The following is a 25,073-nucleotide window of genomic DNA, read 5'->3' as shown; positions in this document are numbered from 1 at the left end:
TGGTTTTCACCGTAATTTAGTTTTAAAGTAACATTCTAACATATATAATGGGTTAGTACAATTCCCTCAGAACACGCCAACATAAAACAATGCTTTTCTTATTTCCTTCAAATACTGACCATTTGAAGGAGACAGAGATAACACATGGAAACACATTTATTTTCTCCCCCAGAAAGCCCGTCTACTTACTTAAATCTTCATCTTCCTGTTGAGAGTCATTAACAGTCATATAAACCATCTTTTCCCTGGGAACACGAATACTATTGTTTGGATCAAGCAGTTCAACTCCGTGATCATTCTCGGGCTCACTTTCCACAATGTCTACAGTTCCACCTATCAAGGAAAACAGCAGCTCCAAGAATTTATTTTAAAATTTCATTTCTTTTTTTTTCACTTCTTTTTTTTAACATATTTTTTCTTTTTAAAATTCATTTATTTTTTTACATGTGAGTGTTCTGTCTTCATGTATACCTGCAGGCCAGAAGAGGGCATCAGATCTCATTATAGATGGTTGTGAGACACCATGTGGGTGCTGGGAATTGAACTCACTCAGGACCTCTGGAAGAGCAGCAATCTCTCCAGTCCTTAAACATATATTTCTGATACTATGTTAAAATTTCTTGATTCAGAAAAAAAAATCCTATCTTCTCAATCTAAATAACCAAAAACAATTATACTGAAATACTGATCAAGATGTAAAAAATGCAAAGGCTAGCTGGGAAGTGGTGACACATTGACACGCATCTTTAATTCCAACACTTGGGAGGCAGATCTCTTAGAGTTCGAGGCCAGCCTGGTCTACAAATCAAGTTCCAGGACAGCCAGAGCTTTTACACAGAGAAACCGTCTCAAAAAACAAAAACAAAACAAAAAAAAAGATGCTAAGGCTTCCCTCTCACCTAAGTCATCTTCTCCAGGGTCAGCTTTAAAAATGTACACCTTGATGACTTCAGGGCAAGTGCCATCCACTTTACAAGGATCAATTTCAGATTCCGTGTCCATGGTCAGTCCAGATGAACCATCATGTTCTATTTTGCCAGCATCATCCACTAAACAAGGAGAAAAATACATCTCAAGTAATAATTAAAAAGACTCAAACAGAAAGTTACTGTTTTTGAGAGTCCTGTTAACAAACTTTCTCTTTAACTTGATTCTCATAAAACTGGGTGATTTTAACTTAGACAAGTAGAAGGTAAAATAAATACACTTCTACAGACTTTTAAAACTGACAACAGTATTACTCAGAGAAAAATGCCTGTAGCTTAGAAACTATAAGTAAAAAGATATATTTATCTTTTGGTAAACCACAGGTAAAAGGACTCCTACATTTAAAATAACTTTTGAATTTGGGGGGGTGGTTGTTGAGACAGGATTTCTCTGTGTCATAGCCCTGCCTGGCCTCAAACTCAAAGAGATCTACCTGCCTCTGCCTCCAAAGTGCCCAGCCAAACACTACAGTTCTAAAAAGCTCTATAGAAGTCACCAATGTTGTGTATGATTTAAAAATAAAACACAAGGGAAGTGTTGTCAAGCAGTCTAGTTTTGAATAAAGACCAAAAATGTAATTGCTATGTAAGCACCCTTGTACCACACATTTTACTTAGGGGCCTCTCTGCCAACACAGTGTGGTAAAAGTTAATGACAATTTAACAGAGACATCAGATTCATTAATGTTAAGTCTATTAAACATGAAAATGTTCTTTCTGCTCTAAACCCAAATAGTCCTATACAGCCCAGTTTGCTACAGCGGGGGGAGAGGGGGACACGGATGGACACGGGACGGGGGACGACGGACAGGAGATGGGTCCAAGACCTTCAAAAAGAAGTCCCAATGCTCCTAGTAACCCGTTTCTTTTCTCCTAGTGTCCTCCCATATTTATTTGTTTTCCTTCTGGCTAAACACTTATGTTTTAATCACTTCATCAAACAGTGAATTGCAACTGTGTATAATTACTTTAGACACTGGAAGATATCAATATGACATAGTCTCTACTCCAGTGAGAGTGCAGACACGTTATTTTAAATACAGTAACAATAACTGTAACTACCACTTATTGACTAAGTACTATTTAATACATAATCCTATGAAGAAGAGTATAGGACTGTTGACATTTTACAATAGAGCAAATGAAAGTAGAAAGGTTAGTGTTTAGAATTATACAGAATTTAAATCTCAAGCCACACAAGTCTTGGTCCAAGTTTGTTTTAGTGTCTAGAATAGGAGACGGATATTGGCAAAAACTACTACATTACATGAAAAACTAGGATAGTGGGTTTACTTAAAGGCTTTCATTGGTCATCAGAAATTAAATTTACGTATGTATGTTATTACTGCAACCAAGGCTAGATGGTGGTGGTTGTAATCACTTTAATTTTTAAATTCTAGATCATCACTTTTGCAGTTTACAACCAAGACAGAACTCAGATTGTGATTTCAAACGTCCTGTCATATTTTCCATCAGTTTCAAAAACTGCATTTACCCAAGCACAATTCTTACAAAGAACACAGATGGGCCAGTATTTCAAAACCAAAAGTAAAAATCAATAACCGGGCTAATAAGACATGTATGCATGTCAAGAAAAGTACTTGCACCCCTGAGTTTCATCTGTGGAACAAATATTACTGAAGGAAAAGAACTACCCCAAAGTTGTCCTCTGCTTTCCACATGTGTGCCACGGTGTGTACTTGCTTAAACACATACATAGATATACCCATAGCAAAAAGTTTTCAAAAAGGTAAGGATATATTGACAATTTGTCAACCTGATTTCTGACTTATCAAGAATTAAGACCATATGTAGTGAGATATTCACCTTGTCCACACCTGTGGCATAGACCACGCCCATGGGGGGTGGAGACAGGGCCCGTTGAGACTTGGGGGAACTAATGTCTGGGGGGGGGGGATGAAGGCTCTCTTGCTTGCAGCACAGGGACAGGAGTACTTCCAGAGGCATCCTTGGGACCAGGAACCTGCTGGTGTTCGCCTGTCTATGTTGTGAGTTATTTCTCCCTGAATAAACATCTGTTCGGCCTAATTGTTTATCCAGATCCTTATTAAACATCAATATGTGGTTTAAAAAGTTATCCATTTAACCAAGTGGTGGTGGTGGCACATACCTTTAGTCCCATCACTCAGGAGGCAGAAGCAGGAGGCTCTCATTGAGTTCCAGGATAGCCAGGACTACTACACAGAGAAACCCTGCCTCAAAAAAAAAATTTTTTAATCCATTTATTTATTATGTCTTTACTGTGTTTTGCCTGCATGTGTAGCTGTTGGACTCCCTGGAACTGGAGTTATAGACGGTTGTCAACTGCCATGTGGGTGCTAGGAATTGAACCATGGTCTTCTGGAAGAGCAGCCAGCAGCTATTAAATGCTGAGTCATCTCAATTACAAGGATAGAGAAGCTAAGCTCTCTAATGCAACTTTTAATAATAAGTTCAACATGTAAGAGGATTAGTATCGAAAATGATAGTATCTCACTGTACACTAACAGGTTCTATGTAGACAAAGAAAAGATATCTCACTCAGGCTAAAAGAACAAGAAGGGCAGTTACTTCCTTCAGGTAAAGGACAAACTATGGATACAGGTACAGAAGACATAAAGCATAAAGTGTGTCACAAGGCATGGTGTGGAATACAGGCAGCTACCAAACTGAAGTCAAATCATAAAGGGCCTCCTGCGCCTGCCAGAGAAGCTAAGATATGACCCTGGAAAGCTGGAAGTTTTTCAATTGGGTCAGATATCAACTTTTCTTGGGTAACTTGAGGTGGGGGTGAGCCTTTATCAAAGCAGTTCTACATCATCAAAATGTAGGGGATGGGGCCTAGAGAGACTGATTTGGAGGGGCCCTAAAGCCCTAACCCTGAGCAGAGGCATGAGAGCATCTACTGTAAGTGATGGGAGATCGTTAAGCAGTAATGAGCTCATATGCCTGTTGCTGTACCATCTTGTTAGTTTTGAAAAAGTGAATGGGCTGAAATGGATTAGACACAAAGCAGGGAGAACAATTATAAGTCTGCTGTAGCCAAGTAGATGGCAGGTGACAGGTGACAAGGCCTTCAATAAGGACAACAGATAGTAAGAATGAGGAACAGAGCTGGGTTGGACACCTATTTGGGGATGAGCAGAGACTTGGGGATTTGGCTAGTACCCTACTCTGAGACGAATGGAACAAAGGAACCAAGGCAGGGGTCTGATTCTGAGTGGATAAGAATGTAAGAGAAAGGAGGGAAAGGAAGGGTTTTGTTGTTGTTCATTTGTTTTGAGACAAGTCTCACTTTGTAGTCCAGTCTGGGATGGAATTAACATTATAGCCTTGATTTGAGGCATCCCTCCTACCTCTGTCTCAGGCTCAACAACAGTTGCATTAAAGTCTCCGCTAGGCTATGAAGATGGTAGGTAAAGGTGCTTTGCCACCAAGTCTGATGGACCTGGTCACTGGGCTTTAAATGGTAGAAGGAACAAACCAACTCCTGTAAGTGTCCTCATATATTGTGGTACATGTCTCAAGGTACACACACACACACACACACGGGGGGGGGGCAAGGTGGGAAAATTATAATTCCAAAATTAACAAAGTATGTCAACATACTTAGAAGTGAATGGTTAATTACATTAACATCATAATACTTTAAATATTCTCACAAGCTACATAACTGGACCAGTTGTCACCTTCAAATTTCAAACAGAGGGTAGCACCAGAATGATGGTAATCTCACCAGTCTATGTAGAAGAGTCTAGAATGCACGGGGATTATCATGGGAATACTTATTTTTAAACAGTTCAAATGTAATAATGGAGTTGGACTAAACTTGAGCAAAATTTGGCAAACTGATCCTAAGCCAGGCATTGATCTTAGCACTCAGAAAGATGAGTTTACATAATGCAAAACTGTTTCAAAAATCAAAAGCAAAGCAAGGCGGTGGTGGCACTCACCTTTAATCCAAGCACTCAGGAGGCAGAGGCAGGCGAGTCTCTGAGTAAGAGGCCAGCCTGGTTTATAGAGTGAGTGCCAGGCTAGCCAGGACTGTTACACAGAGAAACCCTACCTCAAAAACAAACAAAAAAGTCAAAAGCAAAACAACAACAAATGGGCTGGAAGCTGGGTGGTGGTGGTATATGCCTTTCATCCCTGCACTTGGGAGGCAGAGTCAGGTGGATCTCTATGAAATTGAGCCCAGCGTGGTCTCTAAACCTACACTGAGAAACCCTGTCTCCAAAAAACAACAAACAAACAAATAAAACTGGGCTAGAGAAATGGCCCAGTAGTTAGGAGGAATTGCTCCTAACTACACTCCCAAAAGACAGAAGTTTGATTCAAGTAGCTCACAACTGCCTGTTACTCTAACTCCAAAGGATCCAACAACCTCTTCTAACCAGCTAGAGAACACATGTCACACACACACACACACACACACACACACACACACACACACACACACACACACACACACACCAAGAAACCCAACACCGTTACTAAAAAGTCAAATGTCTTAGTTCCACAGAGCAAGGGCAAGCTTGATGTTTTCACACTAGTCTGTCAATCAGTGCCCTTATAAAACCCTCAACCACTAGAAAAATCTAACCATCTTAGAACATGCGACGTGTCATACATTATAATTCAGTTTTAAAAACCCATTTGCTTTCATAAACATTGGTAAAACACATTTCAAACAGAGACTTCCCTGATAACAGAGCTATTCTATTATTATACAAGGGTAGAATTCACCTTCAGGTTTTCACCTTGAGAACTTGCCTCACCTATTCAACTTGTGAAATTATTCTGAATATAAAATATTACAGATTTTTTAAAAGAACACTCCAATAGTCCTGTTAAGTACTCTGAATCTCACCATAATTTTAAAGCTACTATTAAAAATGCATTTCCAAAAACAGACAAAGCTTCAGTAAATTGAGTCATCATATGTATGGTTCCAGCTAAGTGCCTTCTTCGGCAGTCATGAAGAACTACTACTTTAGAATAAGGCTTATCCAAAATAGAAGTGCATAATTTTTTAAATTAAAATTACTTCTAATAATAACTACCATTTGCATTGCGTTTTGCAATTTCCTTCATGTTTCCACGTAAGTTTCTTACTTCACTTTCCAGATAAAGACACAAAGGCCCTGAGGCCGTGTATAACTTGGTCAAAGTCAGTTAGCCAGTGAAAGACTGGGGAAAGTGCAAGGACATGCCTGTCTTTAGAACCCAGGCCTTTATTTTCACCCAGGCCTTTATTTTCATCTCCTGGTTTTTAAAGAAAGATGCTTAGTGCCCAAAACTCAGTATTTAAAAAAAGTGTCAATAATCTCAAGCCACCCAGGAATTCTCCCACTTTAGTAGCTTTTTCATACTTTTTCTATTTTAGCAAGCCTCACAAAATCATCTTCACATCTTGCCCAGCATTTGACCTAAAAACTGTAATTCTGACCAACAATCTCATTCATAATAATGGAGCTACAGTAAATATAAGCACATTTTACACAGCTCCAAGGAAGCTTCAGTAAACCATCTGAAGACTGAACTAGGAAATGATCACTTGCAGCAACAGTAGATACTATGGCATCTAAGCTTATGTTATACTGAAGTCGTTAAACCATTAATTTATTTTAAACGTCTAATTTATAATGCCTACACAACAATATTCTCCCTCCCTCTCTGAGTGTGCATGCATATGCATGCATGTATATGTATTTCTTTACAGAGATTCAATTTAAGACCAGCTCTACCCATGAAATTTAACTACACAATTTTGGATGGAGGAGCAGAAAAATATCTGAACAAGCTTTAAAGATGTAGTACTATGGTGATTATAATTAATAACAATGTTCTGTATACTTGAAAGTCACTAAAGAAATAGATTTTAAGTTCTATCAACACAAAGAAAATAAATATGCAAGTTTATTGTTCAATGTAACCATTCTACACAGTTCCTCTGTTCACTTAAAACAAAACCTTAGCCAGTCTTAAAGGTTTGAAGTCAATATAGGTTGTACCACTAACAATTTTCCAACATGTTAAAATGGTTTGATTTCAAAAGTAATAAAGTGGATTGTTTAATACGATCTTTACTTTAGAAAAGAAAACAAGATATGATGGTGAGGAGGGGAGAAAAAGTTCAAAAATGTCTGTACCATATAGAACATTGTGTTCTCTATCTCTAAGTCTAATTTTAAAACAACCTAACTACATTATAGCAAAATAAGACAATAGCATGAGCATATATACCTATTTAAGTGCACCTTTGTTTTCTTTGAACTTCTTTTAACAGGAATGGAATAAATATCATATTAAAATTTATTTATTACATAAAAGCATATATTAAAATATGTCAAAATAAACTAAAACTTATGCCCATATTTACTTTTTAGGGACCATTAAAAATGACCTAAATTGGAACCCCCAGTACCTAAAGGAAAGATAAATATAAATGTTTTGAAGTCTGGATTCTGCAATACTACACCTGGTATGCTAGGGTCAATCATTACTAAATCTATCTCTATATTTTAAAATGAGTCTACAGGAGAGGTGCACTTTCTAAAAAAGCAGTAAAGGCAAAAGGCTGGTGTGCAATTAAGCCTTACTCCTTAGCAACCCCTTAGAAAGCTAGAAAGGTGGAAGCCAGAAGAACAGAAAGCAGAGAGAAGCTGTGGTGCTGTTGCTTTCAGTGTGGGACAAAGCCAACTATTTCCTCTAGCCTTGGTGCTAGGTTGCCCAGTCTTGTTATAGGAAAGTTGGCATTTGTATTTAAAAACAGTATTTTTGGCTAAGATTGCTTAATGGGCAATGGCTGCCACCAAGGTTGGTAATAGTGTTCTGTCCTTGGGACCCACGCAGTAGTTAAGAAACATCCACAATATGTCCTCTGACCTTTACCCATGTACCATGGCACAAGCACACACACACACACACACACGCACACGCACACTGTAATTTTAAAAATAAAATAAAGGGGCAGAGAGACAGCTCAGTAGTCAAGAGCACTTGCTATTCTCACAAAGAATCCATGTTCAGTTCCCAGCACACTAACAATCATCCATAGCTCCAGTTCCAGGAGCTGAACCCTCTTCTAACCTCAGTGTATACCAAACATGCACTGGATGCATTATTATGTATATGGAGATAAACACTCATAAAAATAAAATACATCTAAAACTTTAAAAATAAAATACAAACACATTTCTACTAGAGCACCTTACTTACAAATTTAAGTATCTTTACTTTCTGCTAGCTGCTCAATTCAGTTCCATCTGTCTTAGACATCCATGTAAGTCTCTTACCCTGGCCCATTCCCATCAGACCCAATCGTTTCAACCCCTTTTCACTATTCATTGCCTTTCGACCCAACCTCGTGTTGGTAGATGAAGCTGTTTCACAGGATAACAACTTTGACATTCAAACATTACTCTAGCTTTCTGTCTCTAGAGAGAGTCCTCATTCTTATTAGTATTTTCTGTCCCTCCCCACCTAGGATACAACAGCCATCCACTATGACCCTAAACATCAGTCCTTTCCTCTTCTCTGCATCTTACTCCACCTATTAGCCTTCCTTTCTCTACTGGGAGACTGGCCCTGTGCAGTAACATATGTTTATGGTACTGACCCTGTATCATAAACATGTCAAACATACACTCACCATTTCACCAGCCAGCAAAAGCCACACTATTGCTTACTGCCCCTTGACTAACCATAATGACTTACACAAAGTGTTACACCCTGTTTACTTTCACTGATTTCTCAATCCATTATAGTTCATTTCTTCCATCTCCTATCCACTCACCCATGCTTTATTGAAAATAATCAAAATACCAACAACATCCTAATTGCCCAACAAAAATTTTTCTTCTCAGGGACTGACACTTTTAAAGAATCCCCTGTATCTTCAATAGCATTGAAAGGACTTTCCAAGTTTGTCTTCTACAAACCTCCAATTTCCATTTCACCTCTTTCTTCTTTTTTTTTTTTTTATGAGACCTTGTCTCACCTTGTAGCCTAAACTAACTTCAAATGTCAATATCATTTTGTACCCAAAATATCTATACTCGACACTTTTTAAAGTTAGGACACAAAATAATAGGTTTCACTATGGCATTTTCATACATGTGCTATAATGTTATTCATCTAGCCCTCATGACTCCCTATTGTTGGCTGCCTTCCTCTCCCTACTTCTGCTTTCATGCCATATGTATTCCATTACTTCCCCCTCCCTTCCCTTTCCTTTGAGAGTTCTTCCTCAGGGCTGGAGAGATGGCTCAGTGGTTAATAGCACTAGTTGCTCTTGCAGATGAACTGAGTTCAAGTCTCAGCACCCACCAGGTGGCTCACAACCACCTCTAACTCCAGTTCCAGGGGAACCAACACCTTCTTCTGACTTCTATGGGCACATGTTACACATACATACATGCAAGCAACATGTTCATTCTGTGAGTTTGAGACCAGTTTAAAGTGTTTTAGAGTTCCAGGACAGCCAGGGCTATACCGAGAGACCCTGTCACAGGAAAAAGATTCTTCCCCTCTCATGATTCTATTGTTACTTTTATGACCTATAACCTACCCCTACACACAAATTTAAATCTATAGTCACCAAGCGATAAAACATGCAGTATCTGTCTGAGTCTGACTTACTTTTCTTAACATGATAATCTCTAGCTTTTTCCATTTTCCTGCTATTTTTTCTTTCATCTGAAAAAAAAAGTGTCACTATGTATCTACCACCTTTCTTTATCCATTCATCTGCTAGTGGATATCCAGTTGGTTTTATTTCTTAGCTGTTTTTAATGCAACAGTAAACTTGGACATATAGATTTCTCTATGGTACACTGACTCAAGAGTCCTTCCTTTGGGTAGACATATATTACATTTTGAGGATTCTCTGTACTGGCTCCATAGTAGCTGCATCACATACTTGATATCGTGTTATTCCGCATGCTCTGTCTGGGAAACACCAACTGTTTCCATGAGAGACACCTCCTCTACCCATTACCTAACCTATTTCTCCATTCTCTAAAGCAGTAAATTTACATTTTCAACCACCAGACTGTCTCCAACAAGCAAAGAACTCAAAATTTTAACAGATCCTAAACAATTTTTATCCATCAAACCTACTCCTCCACTTGAATGATTATCATGACCCAATCTTTTTCTTATTTTTTAAGAGAGTTTCACTGTGTAGCCCTGGCTGACCTGGAACTCTTTCTGTAGACCAGGTTGGTCTTGAACTCACAGAAATCTGCCTTTCTCCCATCTCCAGAGTGCTAGGACTAAAGGTGTGTGTCACCATTGCTGACTCTTGGTTTTGAGACAGGTTTTGCTGGCCCTATAACTCAATCTTCCTGAGTAGTGGGTTTACAGCACTAAACTACCACACTCCAACTTGAGGTATTTTGTCTTATATATAAACCACTTGAACTGACTATCACTAGTCTCTTGTTCACTTATTCATACCGTACTGCTACAAGGACCTTCCAAAATAAATTTAAAATTGAAATAAGCTACATCACATATTGCCTTGCCAATCAACAAAAACTTAAAAATTAAAACACCACTGTGTTGGTTAAATAACAGAAAAAAAATAGATAATCTCATAAACTTCACAGGAGGAATTATATTAAGGCAAAATAACTAAATATATAAAGATACATACTCTTCTAAATTTTTATTATTGTGTGTATGAAATGTGTAGGGAGCACATGAGTGGAAGAGGGGACTTTTTTCCTCGTAAACAATGGCTTTCTCTATGTATTTAGGAGTTTTCAGTGACTGGACCACCTACAGCAATGCCAAACACACAAATCCCATAAATACACGTTGAATGAATCCTTTTTTCTTCCTTTTTATACAGACTATTTCAAAAGTTCTATCATAGCTTGTTCCAACAGTATCTTACTTTGCAGCCTACACTTACTTCAAACTTGTAAAAGTCAGCTGTGCAGTGTAGTGCTTGCCTTTAATCTCAGCACTTGAGAGGCAGAGAGGCAGGTGAATCTCTCAGTTCAAAGTCAGCCTGGTCTGAGCTAGTTCCAGAACAGGCTCCAAAACTACACAGAGAAACCCTGTCTCAAAAAACCAAAAATAGAAAAAACTTATAAAAACCTTTTACCTCAGCCTCTTGAATGTTGAGATTACAGGTATGCACATGTCACCACACCTGGGTTAGAATACCTCAGTAACTTTCAAAAGCTATTTCCTATAAAATGCTGGTGGACTCTATTAGATGATATACTAATTTCAAATATGAAAACTAGGCAAGTTTATAAATAGTATATGAGTCTTTATTTACTTAAGATGAGTGCCTTAAGGCATAAGAATTTATACTGGGTTAAAACTGTAGTCTACCCAACCTAGAATTTTCTATCTGAAAGTTGTACCAAGAAATGTAATGTTATAAGAAAAAATAGCTGCTCTCCCAGATGTCAACTTAAAATATTTGGAGGTATGTCACCTAAATAACTTAGTTTGCTTCGGTGCTCTAATAAATTCACCATGCTAGAAATTATGTTTCAGTACTATGCACTTTCCCATTCTATTCCATTAACAGGATTTTATATACAATTAAAGTACAAAATATTACTTTACACCCAAAAACATAAATTCATACTTGGTTTTTTCCTGTCCAGTGGTCTGTGTCCGAATTGTTTGAGAATTCCTAATGCCAAGAGTCCTAAATCATGTCCTTCGTGATTTTGAAAGTTATAGAGTATCTTTCTATAACTGAAGAAACCATCTCTATCTCACCTTTATATAGAAAATAAGTTAACCATTTTACTATTCACAATTTTCAGTTACCTTACAGACTCCAAACTAAAACTCATTTTACAGAGATAATTATTTTGTTTTGTTTGAGACAGGGTCTCACTATGTAGCCTTAGCTGTCCTAGAACTTACTGTGTAGACCCAGCTGGCTTCGAACTCATACAGACCTGCCTGCCTCTACTTCCCAAGTGCTAGGACTGAAGGTGTGCAACACTGGACAAGGTATTTTTATACACTTAAGTTTAATGAACATTTGCTAAGAAAAAAATCACCCCCGGTTTAAGTTAGAAAAGTAGCACCTCTGACAAACACTATACCCCAAGACTTACAGGAAATCATAAGGTAGTCCTCACAGTTGGTTTTATCATCATCTTGCTGGCCCACAGGGATTCCGTTGGCATCTATGACTGCTTCAGAGGCACAGTCTGCTACCAACACTTCTTCTGAAACAACATCGGCAGTCAAAGGATCAGTGACAATTTCTGCTTCTACTACACTATCATGAACCACATGTTCAACGTGACCAACGTCAGACACATGTATAGATTCACTTGTCAAGACATGTTCAGGCATAGATATTGAGGCTGAAGTAATATCAGAAGCTAAAACATCATCTGGAACTGTGCAATGTGTTAAAGAAACCTCTTCAGTTACATCTGAGTCCAGCACTTGCTCTGGGATGATGACTGTTTCTGATACATCTGCTTCGTCCATGATATCTGGACACTGGACATCTTCTATAACAACGTCCTCAATAACATCTTGGATTACAACTGAGTCTGGGTCATCAGGAACAAAGTTATGCACGGTTATGTCTGAATCCACAACATCTGACACAAAAACCGTTTCTTGTACTTCCACAACAATCTGATCACCGTCCATGTGTGTAGCACCAGCTCCTGAAAAATAAACAAACTCATAAATAAGTGTGGTGGGTTGAATAAAAATGACTGCCAGAAGCTCATGTATTTGAATGTTTAGTCACTAGAGAGTAGAACTGTTTGAAAGAATTATAAGGATTCTGTTGGAAGAGGTGTTGTCACTGAAGGTGAGCTTTGAGATTTCAAAAGTCCCTGCTAGGGCCAGTCTCTCTCTTTCTCTACCTCCCTCCCAATTAGGATGTAGCTCTAAAGCTCTCAGCTAATTCTCCAGCCATGTTCCCCACAGTGATAATAGACTAAACCTCTGAAACTATAAGCCAGCCCCCAATTAAATGCTTTCTCTTCTAAGAGTTGCCTTGGTCATGGCGTCTCTTCACAGCAATACAACAGTGGCTAAGACAATTAGTTAATATTTCAATTAGTTAATAAGACAATTAGTTAATATTAATAATAAGTTAATATTTCAAATTAATGTTTCAACTGGCAGATCTACTATTCAATTTCTCCCAAGATGCACTGGCTTATCAGTTTTCTGAAACATTTAGATTCCCTTGAATCATCTACCTTGAAAAATCAATAATAATAATTTGCCAAGCAGTGGTGGTGCATACCTTTAATCCCAACACTCAGGAGGCAAAGGCAGGTAGATCTCTGAGTTCGAGACCAGGCTGGTCTACAAGAGCTAGTTCCAGGACAGCTAGTGCTGTTACACAGAAAAACCATGTCTCAAAAGAAGAAAAAAAAAAGAGGAGAAACCTATCCTTGACTTCAAAGTGCTGGATTCTATCTAGCTTCTTCCCTGGTGTCACTTGTCACTCCCAAAAGCAGCTCCTCACAATACAGGAAACTCTGCTACAATTCATTTTAGTTATAAGAGTGATGGGAGATGAAACAATTTTTGCCCAAAGAGATTAAATGACTTAACTGACATCACAGTTTGCATAGTATATGGTGCTCAGTAAATAGTGTTCTCAACAAACGCTGCAAATGGAACAATTATACATCCTTATGAGAAATACAAAATAAAATAAAAACAAATCCAGTATCTTGGCTGCCAGTCCAAAGAAAATAAAGTTTTACTTAAAAAAAAAAAAAAAAAGAATGTCTTCAATAGATCAGTGAGTGATTCTGCTTGTTTTGAAGACAAAGCTAAATCTAAGCAGGTACCTAATTCAATAACTCTTTCCCTGGCCAAAAACTCAAAACAAAAATTAGAGCCCAGTGTTGGTGGTGCACGCACTTTAATCCCAGCACTTGGGAGGCAGAGGCAGGTGGATCTCTGAATTCGAGGCCAGCTTGGTCTGCAGAGCTAGTTCCAGGATAGGCTCCAAAGCAATACAGAGAAAACCTGTCTTGAAAAACCAAAAAATAAAAATAAAAGCCATGTATCTGTCAATAACAACAACAAAAAAATCAAAGCCAAAGAATTTAAAAAATGATACAAGTCTTTGAAGTTAGTTAATACCCACCATAATTACTTCCAGAAATAACAGAGTATGTTTACTTTAACTCATACAGTTTCTACAAAAGGCTTATGATCATTTATTTTCAATATTTTCAACACTGTCATGAAGCCATAAAATAGTAATATCCATTTGGAAAGCAAGAAGATTGAAGCATTTAGTGGCAACGGCCTGGTTACAAAATGTATATACCTTTCTGATAGTTATTTAATATACTACAACCTGATCATTTAAAGTACAATGGGAAACTAGTTAACACTTTATATAAAAAGATACTTCAGCTAAATTGATATAAAATAATTTTTATGTCCAAAAACACACTTCAATGTTATAATTAGAACCACAGATAATCCAAAATTGTGAGTATTTTCTTTCCTCATGTTAACAACTACATAAACCCTTCTGTACTCTAGAGAGTGAAGCAAGATGGTCTTCCTAAAAGAAGGCTCACTCTTTGTGAGTGAGGAGGTTGTGAAAGTAGGGTAGTGTCAGGACATGGAGGACCTTGGTTTATACTTTATCTGTTGGATGACAGAGAAAAAACACATCATATAATCTACATGTTGTGCTAAATATTCTGACTAGTGGGCTAGATTAAAGAAATGCAGGGTAAGGAATCAATGTTACTACCAACTAAGACTGAGACAAGAGACTATGTGGCAAGAGGAGAGTCAAGTGGAACAAATGTAATCAAGGAGCATTTTGTCAAAGAGACAAGGAACAGAACTCAGAGAGATAACTGGGCAAGATAATAAGAAAACACTTAGAGTTTGATACTACTATTGTCATAAATAGAGTATTCCTTATTTAAAATGTTTGAGACCAAGCCAGGCCAGGAAAGTTGCACACACCTATAGTCTATGTAACTCAAGAGGTTGAGGCAGGATAGAGAATTCAAGACCAGCCTAGATTTTAAAGACAGTCTATCTCAAAAACTGAAACCAAATACTTGAGAACAGAGAGAGTTGTTTAGCATATTAGACTTCTCAACTTTTACAATATTCACATATTGTGAACTATTACTTTAACTAAGCAAAGATGCATTACATTTATTTATGATGTGTTTAATGATGTAAAGATATGTTGTTTTGCCTGCCTAAGGCACCTGATTGATTTAATAAAGCTAAATGGTAAATAACTAGGCAGGATGGTTAGGAGGGGCTGGTAGGCAGAGAATAAGTAGGAGGAGGAATCTAGGCTGAGGGGGAGATCAAGAGAGAAGAGGGAGATATCAGGGGCCAGGCAGCCAGGCAGTTACCAGACAGACAGAAAAGTAGGACATACAAAATGAAGGAAAATAAAAAACTCCAAGGCAAAATGTGGATGAAGAAAAACAGGTTAAATTAAGTTATAAGAGATAGTGGGACAAGCATAAGATGAGGCCAAGCATTCATAACTAATCATAAGTCTCTGTGTCATGATTTGAGAACTGGTTGGTGACCCAAAGAAAGCCTGATACATTCACACATACAATGTGTCATAACTGGAGAGCTAAGTCTAAACATGAAATTAATTTCTTTTATAAGCACCTTACACATACACCCTAAAGGTCATTCTACACAGAACTTTTTCATATGCATGTGTTTTTTTTTTTTAACTTCAACAAATGTCATGAACTGAGATGTGGAATTGCCTTTCTTTCTACTTGTGGTATCACATTAGCACTCATAAGTTTTGTGTGTTGGAGCATTTGGGATTTTCAGATTAAAGATACTCAACTTGTACTGACAAGAATATTAAGTTGGTTATGAGGAAGCCAAATTTTTTTAGAAGAGGGATAACATGTTTACTTTCCCATTTGTAGATTCTGAAATCCAAGGGTGACTAACATTGTAATAGTTTAGCAACTGGACCTATAACAAACTCCCAATTTGATGGACAAAAAGTACAATCCAAAAAGAAAAAAGAAAAAAGAAGGTACAGTCCAAGTCATCATACCTGTTGCATCAAAAAATGAGTTTGGCGCCTGTGGTTGTAATTCAAGTCCATCTTCATCCATGGCCTTTAATTCTCATCAGCCACAACTCCTACATCAAGAGGGAAAATGAAGCCAGTATTAATTTGTCTTTTTTTTTAAACATCACACTTTCATTTCTGAAGCACTCAAGTTATATGACAGAGAAACATCTATCCATTATGTAAACATATAAATCAAAAAGATCACCTTTACCCGGGCTCACTATAAATTGAGATACATGCCAGGTACACACCAATAATCCCAGCACTTGGGAGGCGGAGGCAGAAGACTCACAAGTTCAAGACCAATCTGGAGTTCATACATAGAGGGTTCCAAATCAGTTTCAGCTATAAACCTTTCAGAAGACCCTGCCTAGTGAGGCCCTGTCACAAATAAATTAATAAAAGAAAAATAAATTCACTGTCAGGCAGTGCAAATCTTTAATACCAGCACTCAGGAAGCACAGAGAGGCAGATCTCTTTGAGTTTGAGGCCAGCCTGGTCTATAGCATGAGTTCCAGGATAACCAGGGCTACACAGAGAAAACCTGTCTCCAAAAATGATTTATCTATCATATGTGTATGCATTTATATATAAGCACAACATGCATGCCTCGTTCCCTTGGCTAGAAGAGGGTGACAGTTAACCCTAGAAGTAGAGTTATGGGCAGTTATAAGCTACCAACAGTATTCCAGGATTTGAACCTGGGTTCTCTGAGTACTGGAATTAAAGGCATGCACCACCACCACCACCACCATCTGCCAACTAGTTTTCTTAAGGTGCAACTAAAATCATGTAATTTTTTTTCTGTCTTTCAAGACAGGATTTCTCTGTGTAGATTTGGAACCTGCCCTGGAACTCAGCCTATAGACCAGGCTGGCCTCAAACTCACAGAGATCCACCTGTCTCTGCCTCCCAAGTGCTGGGATTATTCTGTAATTTATCGTGGAAATTTTCTGCACCATTTTTGCATTACTTCTCTAAATTTGCATAATCTTTCTTTCAACCACTATAGTGAATAATCATAGACTCCACAAAGTACTTATAGTAAAGTGAGTGATCTTTTTTTTGTTGTTGTTGTTTTGTTTTGTTTTTAGAGACAGGGTTTCTCTGTATAACAGCTCTTGCTGTCCTGGAACTGGCTCTGTAAACCAGGCTGCCTTGAACTCAGAGTTCTGCCCTTTTAAAAGGATGCACCACTACCTTTCTTGACTCCAATTTAGGGAAGTTAAATTTTCACAGTGTACTTGACTCTTTTGGCCATAGGTGATTATCACTAGCTATGAAATGTTTTTTTAAAGGTCATTTTTTGAGCACAATAAAATCAAATTCCTACTAAATGGAACTATTAGATCCATCTTTCTTTGGCCCTTACTTTTCTTTGTTAGTAAATACTATATGCTTATGAAAATCTTAACAAAAATAAGCCATTTCTGTAAGCATCATTCCTGTTTAAAGAGACTTGACACTCATACTATCCCTAAATTCTACCTCCAAACTACCTTTCCATCATTATCTCTCCCACCTTTCTCCCAAGTACCTCCCAGGACCACATATGCATACACACGTCAATAAACAAAAATGGCAGAACATCTCAACCTTGGCCTGTTATGCTAGAGCCCATCAGTAATTCTAGTATTTGGAGAGGAGACAGGAGGACTGCCAAAATCTATGCCTAACCTGGCTTCACAGCAAGACTGTTAGAAACATAAATAAAAATATCTCATCTCTGCTGTGTTCTTTCCTTGCAAATGTCCTCGCATACAACTCCAATATAAACACAAAACCCTAAAAATATACTCCCCCAGGCCTGGTGGTGGTGGCACAAGCCTTTAATCCCAGCAAAGGCAAGTGGATTGCCATGAGTTCAAGATCAGCCTGGTCTACAGAACTAGTTCCAGGACAAGTTCCAAAGCTACAGAGAAACTCTGTCTTGAAAAACAAACACACACAAAAAAGTATTCTCCCTACTCAGAATCTCCAGAGCATTTATCTTAGTGGACTTATTAACCACGGCTATTTTTGTGTCTTACTTTTTTGTGCATGTTCATATGTGCATGTGGGCCTGTGTGTGCATACAAGTCAGAGGTCAACTCTGGGTGTCTTGATTGCTCTCTATACTGTTTTGTTTTTTAAGTCCCTTTTTTGGGATTCCCTATGGCCTTTTTCCAAACATTCTTTATGTATTTAGCCTCAACCCCTTCTTCCCCCATCTCCAGTTAAGGCTCCCATTTTTACCCTCTCTGCTATCTATTCTCCTGGCTTCTATGGTTACTTTAGGTTATAAACAGAAACCTAAAGATACAATTGTAGGATCCACAAATAACTTCTTTTTTAAGACAATTTCATATTGAACTTTGCTGATTTGGCTATAATGTGCTCCAGTGGTCCGGCTGTCTCTACCATGCCCCAGATTTTAGGTAAGTCTGAGGGTCCAAACTCAGGCCATCAGGCTTGTGCAAGTGTCACCTTACCAAGAGAGCAAAGCCCTATATGTGTTATTTTTAGAGGCTAAATTCCATGTAGTTCTTAAAGAAGTAACACGAGAAAAACAAAACTTATATAATGGATATTTTTCAGTGTGTCAGCGATGATTCTACTCATTTCCAAGAAATAGCTATGTTTTGTGTTAAAAACTATTTGAAATTAAAACAAAGGATGGCTAGATTAATATACAAAAAAATGTTCAACCATGAATACTCTAAGCTGTCACCACCCACTCCCTACCAGAATCACCTCTGGCTAGAATTCTTTTCCCTTTTAAAAATGCAATTATGAAATGAAAAATGCAAGTTAACCATCTAAGCATAGTGAAATTGAGCCAACTAAGGCAACAAAAAGGATACATTAAGGTTATTAAGGCCCACATCCCTCAAAACTCCCTACTAATTTCCATTAACTAAGAATTCTCAACTTGTAAAACAACTACTTAGCTTTTATCTTTTTTTGGCTTTTCTATTAGACTCTGACAGGTAATCAATTCCACCGATTCTGAAGTTCATTCCTTCCTGTTTTTTGACGTGCCATCTCAATTCCCTTCCCCTTGTCTATACAGCTAGCTGACCTAACTCCGCTCACCAAATCACAACTGGACCTCAGTCTTATACACATAACCATTATTTCTTACTGTTTTCTCTCTACTCTCCTGGTCTTAGGTACCATTTGCACAGACCACCAAAATCTCTATACTCAAAGTAGAACTTTATGCCTCCAACAGACGGACAACACTTTTGGCCACCTATACCTTTATCCTTCTTCCCCACTCACAATCAGTCCAGAGTGCCAGATCTTGTCAACTACTTCCTCACAGGACTTCTCAGCAATCCATCCCAGTTCTTACTACCTCCAGTCTTATTACTGGATTCATACTTCCTGATCCCTGAGGCATGAAAATAGCCTCTCAAGTGGCCTTGCTCTTTTCTGCCACTCCCATAACAAATGACTAGGAACCCAGCACAAGTAGGAGCTGGTGCCAAGTTCTGAGACATTCCTGCTATCTGTGGAAGACTAATCCTCCTACCATTGCTTTGATCATAGCACTCCCCTGGGCTCAGAATACTTCAACAGCATCCCAACATTCAGAAGCTCTATGATATGAAGCCAACATGCCAGGAGAGAATTATTTGTTGTTATTTTCATCTTTTATCATATACATATTCTAACATATTCTAGCAAACATGAAAAGGGCCATTATAAAACTCAAGGTTTGGAGAAAACACATTTTGTACTTGCAAGCAGAAATGACTATACCTAGGGCTTTGTAACCCCTCTGGGATCAGACTTCCTAATTCCCTCTGACAATCAAAATGAAACTGTATTGTTAGAATGGAAATGACTTAGAGAAAGCAGAATCACCTAAATGTGATTGAAAAGGGTGAGCCAACAATGACACAGATTCATTTGTCTATAGAAACTAACCCCCAAAGTAGCCAAATAAATGGAATGGTTCAGAGCACCAAGATGAAAAACAAATGAAAAAGAACAAAAGAACCAAATTATTACTACTTTTCTCAAACACCCTCAAAACACCTGAGACCCTTTCACCCCAATTTGGAAGAAGATCCCTTCCTGGTACAAAAGTCATGATTCTGAAAGAGTTCACAATGGAAAGAAAACGTTTTAAGGGAAATAGTGAACTGGATGAAATCCGCAAAATTCCTCCAAGCTTCCTCCCTCCCAATCTTTTAAGTATAAACAACCCACCAAGTCAATAGGAAGAGCAATGGCATTTTATCTCTTAAATTAGGAATCTGGGGTGATTTACTTGTTTTATATTTCTTTAATTTCCTTTTAGGGAGGTGGAGAGCAAGGCGTAGTTTTGTAATACAGCCCCATGCTGGCCTCAAATGCATGGCTGTGTTCTATTTCTGAATACCTACACACTTCTTTGATGAGTCTCTTAGGCAAAACAGGGATCTTAGATATATATGTTGCTAACATACATATACAAAAAAAAAATCACTTTTTGCTTGTGGTTCCCCAGAACTTTGATTTAATAAAATGTTATGGCTGACTACAATCTTTTCTGTCACACTCAGGAACTAATTTGTACTACATATGGTAGATGAAATGGTTCAAACTTCACAAATAACAAAAGCAAACCTTCCAGAATTTTTCTCAGAAATTGAAAATTTACAGCTATTAAAACCTAATTAATATCTTCCCTCCAAAGTTAGATTTCTTTCCCAATTTCTTGCCACATGGTTCAATATTAGCCATTTCTCCAAATAGTCTCAAATCCTGAATCATATTTCGCTTCTCTTAGGTTAATCCTCAAAGTCAGTTATTCTTTTGGTTTAATTTTATGTAGCCCTGGCTGCTCTGATCATACCATTAGACTTGGTTGTCCTCAAACCCAGAGATCTTCCTGCCTCTGCTTCCCAAGTGCGGAGATTAAATTAGCCATTACATGTCTGGCTAAAGTCAGATATTCATAAATCTCAGTTTTTATTTATTTATTTATTTTCACTGCTATCACTCTAACAACCTCTTTTCAACTCACAGGTACACTCATTGTGCCCTTCAATCAAGATTTGACCCCTTCTTAAACAAAGAACATTTTCTTGGTTTTTCGTACTAGACATTTCAAGGGTCTTGAACACAGAGCAGGTGCTCTACCATTGAGTTGAATCTCAGCCTTCTTTTTCACTTTCTGAAGCAAATTCACTAAGTTGCATAAGCCAGCCTTTAACTTATTCTATATGGCAGGCAGACCTTTATCTTTCTATTCTCCTGCCACAATCTTCCTACTAACTGAGATTACATGTCTATGCCATAAGGACCTGCTAAGTTCCTGCATATTAGACATTTTCTTATTTTTTCTCAGACATTGGTAATGTATTTTTTCAGAACTAGACACTGAGTCTATATCTAGTACACACTAGGTTAAGTGCTCTACCACTGAGCTAGAAGGAACCCAGCCAGCTCCTTCTATTTCCTTTAGTCTTTTTTTTTTTTTTTTTTTTTTTTTTTTTTTGTGGGTTTTTTTGGTACAGGGTCTCAGCAAAGGCTGACTTGTACTCTATGCAGCTCCAGGCTGGCCTCAAACTGGTGACAATTCTGCCTCAAACTCCTGAGTGCAACTCTATTGGCTTCTCTCATCACTCTTATTAGAATTTCTATTACAGGATAAGTACTCCTAAATCTGTCCTCTACTATCACTTTTATTTCCTCTTATTTGCTTTTGAATTATGTATTATGTATTGGTATATGCACGTGAGTGCAGGTATCTACAGAGGCCAGAAAGTGGGATCTTCTGGAGCTCAAGTTACAGGTGGTAGTGATCAGCCCGACATGAACACTGGTCTTCTATAAGCTGTATGTGCTCGAATGACTGACCTATCTCTCCACCCCACAGCTTTCCTCTTATTGTATTTACTTTTCTACTAACTTTTCTATACTAGCTAACTTGATAGTCACAAATAAGATGCTTTGCTTAGTTCTGGCTATCCTGGCAGGCCTTGGATCTAGAGATCCACCTGTCTCTGCTGGGATTAAAGGAGTATATCACCACATCTAGCAAGAGATCCTGTTTTAGTTCCAAAATAAACTGAGGTGGCTGTTGTTTTTTTTTTGTTTGTTTGTTTTGTTTTGTTTTTCCCTATAGCAATCTTCTAAAATTTTGGTGGACAAAATGCTTTCCCAGATATTTCTGAGATACCAATGCTTATTCTACACCCAACATTACACTTTCTTCTCTGCTATTTCATTTTTCAGTTGGTTGTTATGGAAGCCCCTTCCAAACTACTGGTTTTCCTCAAAAGCATTGTTCCTTTTGGTTATCCATATTTATAGACAAGATGTTAAATTTGTTACATTGACAGCTGGGAGATCTTCCTCAGTCCTAATGAAAAGCTTGGCTGTGACAAGTAATGAACTTGTATTCTAAAAGTCAATGTCTAAGTCACAAGCATACTTTCTAGTATGAGTACACGAAAAAAAGTCCATGTAATCAGTCAGGCTTTCTTTCAATGGTAGAAAAATACTACATTTCCCTTGTCCAGTGTCATATCATGCAGAATAACTACAAGCCACCTAAAACACTGCCCCTTAGCTGGACCTGGTGGCACAGGCCTATAATCCTACCGACTTGGGAGACTGAGGCCTGACTGCTACAAATTCAGTCTCAAAAAGTAAAAAAAAAAAAAAAACAAGGGCTTGGAAAATAACTCAGAAGTAAAGCATAAAGCACCTTACCTAGCATGCATAAGGCCCTATACTCAACCTCTAGTATTAAACCAAAACTACCAACCATTCTTGCTACAGCACCCATTTTGTAAATTCATGTGTATAAACAAATGTGCAACTCAGATAATTTAATGCAGTTCCTGCTGCAAAACCACCAGAGACAGACCTACCTATGCCCACAGGGAGATGGTTCAGATTTAATCACCTGCCTACATCTATGGCTTGCTCTTACAGGATGCCAATTGTTGGTATAGGGCCACAGACAGATTCACTAAAACTCTCTTGGGTTTTCCCACTGACAAATTCTAAATTGCTTTATTCAAGTACATTTCAATGTTCCCCCTACCTCCCAGTTTCTATTTTTTTCCCTCAATGTGATTTTGGCAGAAAGGAAAAGCAAAGGAATTTGATCATAATTCTATGTTAAATTCAAAGCCATGGGTTTTTTTTTTTACATGTATGAAAAAAATTTATGGAAGTATGTTTTTAAAAATCCATAAGATAGAAATTTTAAAGAATTGATTCTGGTGCTGGAGAGCTGGCTCAGCAGTTAAGAACACTGCTTGCTCTTCCCGAGGACTTGGGATTCAATTCCCAGCACACACATGGCAGCTCATAACTGACTATAATTCCAGGATCCAACATGCTTATGCAGACATGCATAAGAGAAAATGCCTGCTGTGGTGAATGGAAGAACCCTGTCCTCCTTTGCCCTGTCCCACTTGGAACTTTTTGTATGCTTCACTCAGGAATTCAACGCCAAGTTTTTGTTAGACTGGTTTTTCCATAAAACCATTCTGTGCCAATTGTTAATTTCAAGGTTTTGTTTGTTTAAAGTTTGAAATTTCACAATCTATTAAAAATTGGCCCCAAAATGACAAACTTAAAACTCTTATTTTTCCAAAGCCCCTATTCCTGCTCAGATTAACACGTGCCAAAAATATTCTCTAAATTTAGCTGCATTTGTAAGCTAACAATAGCACGCTGTGTTAAATGCTTTTAAGACTAGCTCCATGGTAGGACTAGTACAAGCACTTGTTTTCAGATATAGAAAACAATAAACTCTTATTAAAAAAACATTGCCCTTTAAAAGCATGCAGTAATTTACCTATCCACTGTTACCATATAATATTCTACTGTTTATCAGAATGGAACAAATATAATTCGACTCTTTGGTTCACCCTTTCTGACTTCATACTGACTAATTTTTAAATTGCCTTGTAACTTTTGATGAGATTTTCAACAAAGTCCTACTCACATTTCCTCAAATGAAGCATTCTCCCTTTAGCTGTAGGTATACTAGAGTGGAATGTGTAAAATGAGGATGAAAACAGTATTTAAACATAATATAGAGTGGAGATTAATTTAATCTATATTGGACTGCCACAGGTAAAATTTTTAAAAAGTCATTTCCATCAAATGCAATGCAGAGTGAAGAAATGTTGGTGTTATCAGGGGAATGTTTCCTTAACCATTGCTTTGTCCCTCTAACACCTGCCATCTTTTCCCAAACTGGGCATTTGATTAATTGCTGGCTTAGTCATTTGTTAACTTAGCTGAGTGCTTTTCTTATGCAGTCCTTTTCTCAAAGTCTCATATACATCCTTGCATTTAAAAAACAATTTAGGCTTGGCATGGTAGCACAATGACTTTGAACCCATCATTCAAGTTGAATTTGACTGGGGCCAGCCTGTCTAAACAGTAACTTCAAGGACAGCCAGGACTACACAAAGAGACCCTCTCTCAAAACAAAAAAACAACCCATTTCTAATACAGAACTTAAAGGGTTTGGTTTTGTGTTGTTGGATGCGTTTTGTTTTAATTTCTCATCACACTTAATGTTTTGTAAGCAAATGCATGTGGATGTGCACATTCTCAAGATGTACATTACTGAAGGTCAGAGGACAGCCTGTGAGTGAGCCCTCTCTTTCCACCATGTGCTCTCCAAGAACTGAAGCCAGGTAGTCAGGCTTAGCAGCAGGCATCAGCACCTGGTAAGTCATGTGCTATTGCTGGGTTTTGATTTTTTTTAAGTTTCACAATTCAATAGCCCAGGCTGCCCTTCAATTTCTAACAATAGTCCAGCTTCAAACTCCTGAGCGCTGGAATGACAGGTGCTAGCTACTATATCTGCCTTACATTTTTAGTTTAAACTTCAACTATTTTATTCAAACTCAATCTTTTCTTGTCTGGCAACTACTTTAAAAAAAAAAAAAAACCACAGGCTGGCAGTGGTACACACCTTTAATCCCAGCACTAGGGAGGCAGGGACAGGCAGACCTCCGTGAGTTCAAGGCCAGCCTGGTCTACAGAGCTAGTTCTAGGACAGC

At 37.9% G+C, this 25,073-nt stretch overlaps 1 protein-coding gene across 6 annotated transcripts in view; it reads right to left on the bottom strand.

Annotated features, from left to right (window-relative positions):
- Positions 1-25,073, bottom strand: part of Zfx (zinc finger protein X-linked) — a 73,332-nt gene that overhangs the window by 7,338 nt on the left and 40,921 nt on the right. For 5 of the 6 annotated variants that reach the window (XM_051178992.1, XM_051178991.1, XM_051178990.1 and 2 more), the window contains exons 2-5: positions 16,039-16,127; positions 12,086-12,655; positions 900-1,049; positions 190-333 (exon numbers count right to left, since the gene is read on the bottom strand). In XM_051178992.1, the coding sequence (XP_051034949.1) occupies positions 190-333; positions 900-1,049; positions 12,086-12,655; positions 16,039-16,099 (925 nt within the window). In that variant the 5' untranslated portion in view covers positions 16,100-16,127. The remainder of the gene's footprint in view (positions 1-189; positions 334-899; positions 1,050-12,085; positions 12,656-16,038; positions 16,128-25,073) is intronic. The other variant, XM_051178995.1, reaches the window with a different exon arrangement.

Source organism: Phodopus roborovskii, unplaced genomic scaffold (assembly GCF_943737965.1).
Source record: "Phodopus roborovskii unplaced genomic scaffold, PHOROB, whole genome shotgun sequence".
NCBI classification, from domain to species: domain Eukaryota; kingdom Metazoa; phylum Chordata; class Mammalia; order Rodentia; family Cricetidae; genus Phodopus; species Phodopus roborovskii.
This window is presented reverse-complemented; position numbering and strand designations above follow the sequence as displayed.